At 44.2% G+C, this 11,279-nt stretch overlaps 1 protein-coding gene across 1 annotated transcript; it reads left to right on the forward strand.

Annotated features, from left to right (window-relative positions):
• The first annotated feature begins 8,807 nt into the window (after nucleotides 1-8,807).
• On the forward strand, nucleotides 8,808-9,399 carry LOC308652134 (large ribosomal subunit protein uL11-like). Its single transcript, XM_081299844.1, has one exon. The coding sequence runs from the start codon at nucleotides 8,821-8,823 to the stop codon at nucleotides 9,220-9,222; it is 402 nt and encodes a 133-aa protein (XP_081155970.1). The 5' UTR covers nucleotides 8,808-8,820; the 3' UTR covers nucleotides 9,223-9,399.
• Nucleotides 9,400-11,279: the final 1,880 nt, after the last annotated feature.

The raw sequence follows: 11,279 nt of genomic DNA on the forward strand, positions 1-11,279 counted from the left end.
TTAAAAATAAGGGACAATTCTTTGGGAGCTGTTTGTGGTCCCTAAATGTTTCCCATTGAAATGAATCAGGGCTCCTTAAATGGAATGATGGGTGACTCCAGATCTGGGATAGGAAATTCACAAGATGAACCAGGAGTATCTTGTTATTGCCAGGAAGCGAGGGAGAATCACGTCTAAAGGATCTGAGAGGAAAAGGCTCACAGTGACTGGAGATGGGACAATTTGAGAATCACTGCAAGTAGTAGTTACAATAGTGTGAAAAATTGAAATATGTTTAAGTCCATGAATTACTAATGATGAAAATGAAATGTTCATTCTCCCATGTTGTGAAGGTTGGTAAATTAAGAGGAAAAAAAAAACTGAAGCATCATTCTTACCTTTCCTATGGGGATAAATTTGAGGATATTGAACCATTGAGTTTGGATGTTTCTTTTTATTGAATTAATCTAGATAATCAATGGAATGATATAGTGTTGTGTTGCTATTTTGTAATCCCTAATGAAATAATGGCTTTAGGTAAGGAGCATCACAAAAAGACAAGCAGGCATCTGAAGGAGTCTTATTAAAAAACTCCAGATAGAACTAATTTCTACACATGACACAAAAGAGACCCAGATCCCAAGCAGAACATGGTGATTTTGCAGAGCTGAGGAGGCAGAGATCATAATTCAAGACTTGAGTGATCTGAAATGTTTGGAATCTGCAAACAGAAGGGAGGGAAATGTACAAAATGGTGTCACTGAGAGGATGTGCAAAGCACTGCTACCCCATTGTGGAAGCTGGCTTGCTAACTAGAGAGCTGCTCTGTAGCATTGAGGGGGAAACAGACAGAGAAGGATGTGGGGAGAGACTGGAGTTCCAGACATATCAGAGAGGAGAGACTTCCTTACCTGTTGTTAATACCTGTGACATCCAGCTGAGATTCCAGAGAGACCTTGCCTTAGGAATAAGGATGCTTCCTGTCAAAACCCAAATCAACAGGATCCCTTGCAAACTTCAACTGTGAAGGATAAGGAAATGGGATTTAGTAAAAAAGAAGAAAAAAGAAAGATAAGGCCGGGTACGGTGGTACATGCCTATAATCCCAGTGGCTCAGGAGGCTGAGGCAGGAGGATCTCAAGTTCAAAGCCAGCCTCAGCAACTTAGCAAAACCCTAAACAACTCAGTGAGACCCTGTCCCTAAATAAAATACAGAATAGGGTTGGGGATGTGCCTCAGTGGTTAAGTTCCCCTGAGTTCAATCCCTGCTACCAAAAAAAAAAAAAGATGGGTACAGCCTAATATTTAATTTTTGCTGACGTCAGGAAAGAGAGAGTGTTTGTGTTATAAGAGGTGAAGTGAGCCTGAAGAAGGAGGAGGAGGAAATAGTACATGGAAAAGCTCAGGTAGGATTGAGCTAATGGAAGAACAGTGTTTCATCAATACCAAGCCCATATTTCCCCCCATTTCATTATCTTTAAAATTGTATATGTCTTATAATTTTTTCTTAATATCACATAAAATAATTTTGTATCTTATAGTTGACAATGTTTCAGGTTTAATGAAATAACAATGATCTTGCTCGATTTGAGGGAAAAGCACCAAGTAAGAAGCAAGAAGAGTAAAGGCTGAAGAGTTCAGCAGGTGAGCAGATCAGGAAGACTGTGTAGGAATTTGGATTTTGTCCTGAGTGTAATCGGAAACCATTAAAGGATTTTAACAGGGGACTTTCTTGATCATGTTGCATATTTTAGAAAATAACTCTGTAATAACGAGGATGAGTTGGAAGGGAGCATGGGAAGATGATATAGGAGAGTGATGGCATAATCCAGAGGGAGATGAGCATTATCTGGACTGGGGTTGCAGGTGTGGGGTGGAGAGCATGGTACTGGAGAAGTTTAGGAGGCTGAATTTTGATCTCATTGATTGTCTCAATGTGTGAAAGTTGTCACAGGAGGAGTCAAGGATGGAACTCAGGATTATGAACTGGGCAACTGGATGACTGGTGGGACCATTTAAGAATATAAGGAAGAGAGAAAAAAGAGAATTATGAGAAGGAGGAAGATGGTGATTTCTCTCCTGTTTGTAGTTTGAGGAGATACCCAGGGAAAGGTGTCCAACAGACACTTGGACATATGGGTCTGAAGATCAGGACAGAGATATAAGGTGATGCCACAGACATGGGAATCATCAGCACATAGTGGTAACTGGATAACTGAAGTCTGGGAGGACAGGCATCCCCTGGGGGGAGAGCAGATGAGACGAGCCATGGGCAAAAGCTGGGGGTCCTGAACGGTTAAGTGAGGGGCAAAGGGAGGCATCCCACAAGAGAGCACAAAGAACTGGCAAAAGAAGGAGGAGGAAAATCAGGGTAATGTGAGGTCATGAAAGCCATGGGCAGAGGAGAAGCTAGAGAGGCCATAAGTGGTCCCTCTCAGAGATACTGCTTGGAGGTCAAGGTGGGAGGCAAGAAATGCCTCTTGGATTTGGCAAAATGTTTTTATTCAACAGCATTAAAAGGAAAAAGGCAAAATGGGGAAAATATTTATAATATATGTAATTAGTTCTTGTAAATTAATAACAAAAAGGAGAAAATTCAGTAGATAAATAAATAATACACATTAACAAACCCTTCTCCAAAGCCCACCCTTGTAACCCACCCTGGTGCTAGGTGGGAACGATGACAGTAGAGCTGGTCCTCGTACCCAGCAATGGCACCGAGAGTGTGGGTGTCAGTATGTGGACCCCAGGATGCAGGTGCCAGCTTCTGGAGTTCTGCTCATCACTCTGCTGGACCCTCTGTCCCCATTCAGTTAAGTGTCATGAATCAAACATGGAAGGTCAACTTTGCCAGATCATGGTACACACAGTCAAGGCCAAACCCAGAGGGAAACTAGTACCCAGGAGAAAATGGCAAAGTCAGCCATGCAGAGGTAAGACGCCTGTTTTTATCAGCACTTGCTGTCCCCTTGTCTGGCTGTCTCTGTGGACTGGGCCCCATTGCCCTGCTGTCCCCTTACACAGGATTTTTAGGTCACTTGAAATACAAAACCCTAACCCAGGAAACAGCAAGAGGGAGTCTGGGATATCAAAAGCAGTATGCTCATAAAAATGTGCAGAGGGCCCAGACAGAACACAGCTGCCATCCAGGGACTGAACAGCTGAACCCAGCAGCAGCATGCCTCCCCCAGGAGGGCTGGGTCTCACAGGCGGCTTCTCTCCTCTCACCAGCACTAGGAAGGGCTTCTGTTAAGAAGTGGTGGCCAGGACACCACTTCCTGTGCACCTCCCAGGAATCAAAGTGTGCCTGTAGATCACCTTACCCCGACCTTCAGAAAGCCTTTAGTGCTGTGTAAAAGACTTACAGAGTGATCTTCAAGAACAGGATGTGAAAAAAGAAATGAGAAGTCAGCCAAGCACTGCATGTCTTATTCTCTAGCCACACTGGGCTCCTTACTTTTGCCCATGCAGGGCCCCTGCCGGGCACCTCTTCCCTCTCTCTTTTAGGCTAAATCCTCTTACTCCTCAGATCTCAGCTCAACTCATTTCCTTGGAAAAAAACCTGTATCTCCTGAACCAGGTCAGATCCTCCTGCTATCTACCCTGACTCACCAATCACTTACTACACTTGCAATTCATAAACTGTAGTCACTTATTTAACATCAGTCCTCCCTCTTGATTGGCTGTGAGCATCCCAGTATGGTTTTTCAGCTCCTCCTTGGCCAAATCCTCCCCCTCCCCACTTACCAGCCAGGGAGGAGTCAAATGCAGGCATGAATAGCACCACCTCTCACTGGTGGCAGCCCTGGAGTCTCCACAAACAGCGTTGATCCTTTTGGTGGGGGTGATGGGCTCAGTGGGGACCACCTAAGTAATATCATGGTTACTGCTATTTTCCAGGACATGCACTGTGCCTGGTTCTCAGTAGGCACTCCTAAATACTCATTGGATGATTGACCATTGGACAGATGGAAACCTGGGTTATGTACTGGTAAAATGCTTCCAGTGGTCATAGTTAGGACGACTTCATGTCCCTTTGCCTGGGATGATCCTGATCCACAGCAACTGTCTTTTCTCTATCAAGAATAGCCTAGTTTAGATAACAGTTTATTTAGATGCTGTATTAATCTGTTTTTCATCACTGAAAAATACCTTAAAAAAAAGGAGGTGTTGTGGTTTGGATGTGAGGTGTCCCCCCGAAGCTCACATTTGAGACAAAGCAAGAAGATTCAGAGGAGAAATTATTGGGTTCTGAGAGTCTTAACCCCATCAGTGAATTAATCCCCTAATGGGTTTAACTGAGTGGTATCTGAAGTGGTGGATGGAGGAGGTGGGTATGGGGCGTGACTCTGGGGTATATGTTTGTGTCTGGAAAGTGGAAACTCTCTCTCTGCTTCCTGATCATGGTGTGACCTGCCTTCCCTCTGCCACACTCTTCCACCATGATGTTCAGTCTCACTTTGAGCCCTGAGGAGTGAAGCCAGCTGTCTATGAACTAAGACCTGTGGAAATCGTGAGCCCTTAAATAAACTTTTCCTCCTCTGCAGTTGTGCTGGTTGGGTCCTTTGGTCACAGCAGCAAAAAGAGCTGACTAAAACAGAAGGAAAGATTTACTGTGGCTCTTGGTTTCCAATGTTTAAGTCCATGATCAACTGCTCCATTGCTTTGGGCCTGAGGTGAGGCAGGTCATCATGGTGGAGGGCATGTCAGCTGATGGCAGCCAGGAAGGGGGCAGGGCAGGGATGAGGGAAGAAAGAGAAAGAGAAAGAAAGGAGGGGCTGAAACATAGAACACACCCTTCCAGGGTGTGCCCCCAGTGACCTACTTCCTCCAACTACACCCCACCTCCTACAGTGTCCATCACCTCCCAATAGACCATTCAAATCATTAGTCCAGCTGGGTGTGATGGTGCAAGTCCTATAATGGGAGGTAGGGAAGGAGTATCACAAGTTCATGGCTAGCTTCAGCAACTTAGTGAGGCTCTGACTCAAAATTTAAAAAATAAAAAAATAGTGCTGGGGATGTGGCTCAGTGGTAAAGCACCCCTGGATTCAATCCCCAGTACCAGAAGAAAAAAATAATTATTAACCTACCAAATGGATTAATCCCCTGGTGGGGTTAAAACCCTCATGATCTAATCTAAAAGTTCCACCTCTGGGTCTGGGGTTGTGGCTCAGTAGTGTGAGGCACTGGGTTCGAGTCTCAGCACCACATATAAATAAATTATCCATCAACAAAATTTATCCATCAACAAATTTTTTTTTTAAAAAAGAGTTCCACCTCTGAAATTGCTGCATTGGGGACCAAGCATCTAATACAGGAGTCTTTGGAGAAGATTTCATATTCGAACCATGACAGATGCTCTAGTGGAAGTACCTAGCAATCTTCCTATTGAATAAAAACATCTCGATGAAGAAATAAAAATAATTTCCAGATATTCATATTTTGAATCAATTTTTATATGGTCCAGCCAGTAGGGGTTTGGACCTACAGTCTGAGCTAGAAGCAAAGATAAAGATTTTATTCTTTAGTTTGCAGAAAGTGATTTGCCACCAGGCTGCCCTTGTCCCATAAGGCCTATTTCTTCCTTTGTTTGAATGAACCCAGGGGCGCTCTAACACTGAGCCACATCCGCTGCCCTTCTTACTTTTAATTTTGAGACAGGGTCTTGCTAAGTTGTTTAGGGCCTCAATAAATTGCTGAGGCTGGCCTCAAACTTGTGATCCTCCTACCTCAGCCTCCTGAGTCACTGGGATTCCAGGTGTGTGCCACAGTACCTGGTGCTCCAAAGTCAGCACTGACCCCCAAAGTTATCTTTTTGCAGAAAGGTAGAGTCAGTCATAATTCTCTTTTTCCTCCCAACAGCTATAACACTGACTTTTTAAATAGAAAAATTGACTACTATGAAGGGCAGTGGTGAAAATATCTCACTTGGAACTCTAATCTCCTCCCTTACATTGATCCTACAGTCAACAAGAATTTGCATATAAATCACCTTGTTTTTCTTATCAAAGTAAGAGATGTTCAATTTGAACATTTTAGAAATTCCAAGAAAAGTAGATCTAAATTATTGTAATCCCAACCCCCAATGTTAGCCACTGTGAATATTGGGAGACCATTTTCCCCACAAAAGTACATACTTTTGATTTTGTAAAAACGAAAGGACACTTGGGAGGAGATGTTGAAAAAGCTTAATACAGAAAGTGCAGAGAGTTTAACCCACTAGTGGAATGAGTAAATGGGAATGCAGTAGAATATGTGTGTGTGTGTGTGTGTGTGTGTGTGTGTGTGTGTGTGTGTGTGTGTAGGTGGTTGGGTGTGTATTGTCTACATAAACGGTAATCATTGTGCATATTGATCTGTAAACTATTACTTCCACTCTACATTTTTCAGATCTCTCTGTGTAATTACACATGGCATTGACCAATTTGTTTAAACAGCTGTGTGGTGTTTTGTTGTATCAATATATCACATTTTAATTAATTGTCAAAATTTAAGTTTTTCCCCGTGTTTCACTATGACAACCAATGCTGCAAAAAAAATCCCCAAACAAGTTTCCTTCTGTATCTTTTTTTTTTAAGCCTTTTTGGTGCCGGGTTTGAACCCGGGCCTCAGGCATGCTGAGTATGCTCTACCGCTGAGCAGCACCCTCAGCCCCATCTTGAACACTTCTTAAATAAAGATGGGAACTGAGAAGTGAAATTGCTGGGTTGGAGGGCACATACATTTTAAGATCTCCAAGTGAATTTCCAAGGTAATTTTGCCAACACACACTCCCTCCCTCAGGGAGAAAGTCCTCATTTCCACACATCTCCACCAGCCTCGGCATGGTCAGAACATTTCCAAGGCTACTGATCTAATAGAATTGTATTTCACTTTTCCCTCTTGTGGCCTTTTCTGCATAAAAATATGCTGCACACTGTTTTGTAACTGCTTTTTATACTCGTGTCTTGAACACATTCCCATATAAACATCTTTCCATATCACTTTAAGGCATATTATTTTGTATGATTATACTACTGCTTATTCAACAAATGTCCCATCATTGGATATTTCCATTTACGCTTCCAAGAGTTTGCTATTATAGACAGCACATGGGCCATATTACAGCAGAGCAGTGAGGGAGGTGGATTTTATTTTCAGACAAACCCTGGTTTTCAATCAGGAACCCACCTCTTTCCAGCTACGCAGCCCTGGGTTGCTCTTTCAGAGAGAAACAGGATTAACACCTGTCTCATGGTGGTTGAAAGTTCAGCCTCTAAAACCAGCTGCTGTGTAATTTATGATTCTGGTACTGACTAGCTGGGTGACCTTAGGAAGATTCTTTAGCTTCTCTGTGCCCCAGTTCCTTGTATGTAAAATCAAGGATGATGGTAACATGATGGACTATCTCAGATGATTACTGGAAAGAGTATGCAATATAATGGTTGGCTTTAGCACAGTGCCTGAAGTATAATGGCACCTAGGACTCATTATATGCATACTATTCATATCTGGTTGAAACAAAATACAGTACTGAACAGGATCTTTATGATTAATTTCAATTTTCTCAGATGGAGAAAATAAAGCCCAGAGGAATTAGGGATTGACTGAGGTCCCACAGCTATTTGTTGCAGTTGAAGGAATGGAAATAATATGAGAGTGGCCAACAGGTATTTGAGCCCTTGGGGGATGGATGGAAGATGCAATAACAAGGAGGTACACACACAAGTCCCACCCCTTCAGCACGCCCGGTTCTGGACTCCCACTGGACTTCAAGTGCCTACTATAGTAGCATTTTCTGGCTTGCCAGTCACTGTGCTGAATGCAGATTTGTTCCAGGGCAGGACTCTGCTGCCACACCTGAATGCCAGGCCTTGAGGTGTGCAGGCCTGTGTATTCTGCTCTCTGCCAGAAATCTGGAGCCTGCTACCAGGACAGCCTGTCTTCATTTCCTTGTAGGGACCTGATCATGACTGTGGCTACTAAAATCAATGACTCTAATTGTCTGTCAGAGAATCCTCAGAGGGTGATGGAGGGTGGGTATGGTTAAGATATGCACATTGCCCGGCGGTCCCTCTGACTCTAAGGTTTGTTGCTGTTCCAATGATTTATCATCTTACCTACAGCAAGTGGGGGCACACCTGCCCTCCGTGGTCCAGGCCTTGGCCAGGCCCAACATCGGGTACAGCCAGCTGGGTGGGGTCCCCACAGCAGGGCCCTGCCTGCAGCCCTGGTGGTGAGCACCCCAGCTGGAGGTCTTCATATCCTTGGAGAACCCCCTCCAACCCCATTGACTCAGTCTTTTCTGTTTTGGAATAATTCCTGGACTTTTAGCACTGAGATGGGCAACAGGTCACTTCTGAAAAAGCAAAAAATAGAGTTTTGAGAGTAAATCACCCCGTATTCCCAGAACAATATCCAAATATAGGAATATGGCCAATATGATTGAGATTTCTGGAGAGTCTTCTCTATCCTATATCCTTATGCAGGGATATCTAGAAGTGTTCTAGAATCACTAAACTGTGAATCACTAAACTGTTAATCACTGCCAGTGTTCTTCATGGTATAATAGGTGTTAGAACTCATATTGTGATAAATCAAAAAATTCCTCTCCCTTTCAACCTTTTTGGTTGAAATATATGTATTAATATATGTATGTGTGCATAAAATATATAGAGTGTGTTTACTTTAAAATCTTTCTCTCTGTTGGATTTGAGATCAATTTACAACTCAGAGCGGATCACTAAAAATATATTAAAAAGGCAAAATGCTTGATATATCTGCTTTTAGTTTTTAGTGATTTTTAAAAAGAGTCCAATTAAGAGTTGTACCTTAGCTTTCAGCTCGGAGGAGGTCAAGATGCAACTCTCTTTGGTCATCCAGAATCCGGGTTCATCGACACCAGCCACCTCCACCATGCCGCCCAACTTCAACCCCAGTGAAATCAAAGTCATGTACCTGAGGTACATCTGCTGCCGAGAGGACAGTGCCACGTCTGCCCTGGCCCCTGAGATCGGCCCCCTGGGTCTGTCTCCCAAAAAGTTTGGTGATGACATTGCCAAAGCAACTGGTGATTGGAAGGGTCTGAGGATTACAGTGAAACTGACTATTCTGAACAGACAGGCCCAGATAGAAGTGGTACTTTCTGCCTCTGCCCTGATCATAAAAACCCTCAAGGAGCCGCCAAGAGACAGAAAGAAACAGAAAAACATTAAACACAGTGAAAATATCACTTTCGATGAAATTGTCAACACTGCCTGACAAATGCATCACCGATCTTTAGCTAGAGAACTTTCTGGAACCATTAAGGAGATCCTGGGGACTGCCCAGTCTGTGGGTTGTAATGTTGATGGCCGCCACCCTCATGACATCATAGATGACATCAATAGTGGTGCAGTGGAGTGCCCAGCTAGTTAAGAAGTACATGGGAGAATATTTTTTAAAAGGATCATCTGACAACCAGTGGGCTGCATCCTTGAATGAGCTGACTCCTTGCTTGGGTGGTCAATGTGGGCCCCAGTGGCAGAACCTGTAAAGTACTCTGGTAACAAATTCTGCCCTATATGGGATGAGCTCAGAAAAGACACTTGGAAAGCTTGAACAATCTTAGCCAGAAAAAAATTAATTCCACATGGACGTGCGTGGAAAGTAACTCTCTAACCCCCTTCAATCTATGAGAGGGTGAGCACCCCAGCTGGAGGTGGGGCATGGCCCATAAAGTCTTTTTTAGGAATCCTGACCATTAATCAGTTCTCAACTGCTCTTGTGAAAATGAAAAGTCATATTTTGCATTAAAAAAAAAGTTGTACCTTAAAGAAAAGAAGCCTTAGAGTTGGGAAACTGAGATTGAGTAAAGAGGGGGCGTGCTGTTGGGGCAAGTCTGGGTGGGCGAGGCCTGATCAGCAGAAGGCAGAGGCTGGAGCAAGCCGGCTGCAGGGAGGAGCGGAAAGGAGGGCGTGGCCTCGTGTTCGAGCTTGGGAGCCAGAGCTGCAGCTCAGAGCCTCAAATTTCACCCTGGGAAGATTGAGGCGGATTCCTGAGCAGCAGCGAAAGCAGGTCTGCCCTGTACTTGGTGCAGGGGAAGGGATGGAAGGCTCCAGACACATGCTAAGACTCTTTTTTGTTCGTTATAACAAAATTTGTTGTAATAAAAGAAAGAAGGAAAAGAAACAAAAACTAAATAGAGACTCCCAGAGTTGGGTTAATGATGTCACTGGTGAAATGACCTTGAGTTGCTGTAAACCACCCATCCGTGCACAGTCAGGCACCTTGGGGCCGAAGAGACAGAAATCAGCCTCCGATGCCCCTCAGAGCACGGCCGACTGAACCGAAGGTCTGTGGGCAGCCAGATGCATCCAAAAAACTAATGTTTCTTCCTCAACGTCCCGTGACTCTGTCATCACAATGAGCAGTGAGCTCGAGGCAAATGAGGGTCACACGAATGAATGTAGCGTCATTAAAAGGCACGAGGGAAACGACCTTTGGTCAAGGGGGCACGCCGAGGAATAGAGCTGTTCCACCAGGAAACCGAAAGCCCGAGATTTGCGGAATCCTGCCGCTCCTGCTTTGTCCTCCAGGGGGCGGGCTCTCTGGACCCCAGAGAATCCTGGCATCACGGTTAAGGACAGAGCTGAACTGAGCCACCAAGCCTCGTGTCTCCTTCCACACCCAGAGCAGGGAAACCTCGGTGAGCCAAACCCCACTGACCAGCTGTAGTTTAGAATTGTACACGCAGGTGCGCACACACGGTTAACAGAACGCGAAAGTATGCATTAACTCAAGTGTGTTTTTTATTAATAAACACATTGTATTAACCTAGTGTAAACGTACAGCTAATAGCACGTGATGAGGGAAGACCCTCGAATTCTAAAAGGCTGAGAACCATAGCTCTAGCTCAGGTTTCTATTTCCTTTGACTTCCAAGGCGGGGGAAGGGGGTGGGTAGTTACAAAACCTTCCATGTGGGACTTATCCAATCCAACAGAGGGCGTCCTTCACCTTTACAAGTCTTTTGAGCGCTTCGTTGGGGGGCGAGGGATGAGGGAGAGTGCTACGCTTGAGTTGAATGGGCTTTTTGTTTTATACCAAGGCACTGAATTGATGGTAGCTACCAAAATTAACATACGAATATTTCGGAAATGCCTCATCTTTTTGCAAAGAGTCGAATTCATTTTATCCCTTAAGTTAGATCCGCCTAGATTAACTTAAAGTCCTTAGTCAATTTCCCACCCTTGGCATAGAACCAAGTTTTGGGGCTGATTGACTGTGTGGTTGCATTTCTCTTATTTTCCAAACTAGTGAGTTTACGTGAGACGGGGT

Source organism: Spermophilus citellus (genome assembly GCF_964194105.1).
Source record: "Spermophilus citellus genome assembly, chromosome: 6".
Lineage (NCBI taxonomy): Eukaryota > Metazoa > Chordata > Mammalia > Rodentia > Sciuridae > Spermophilus > Spermophilus citellus.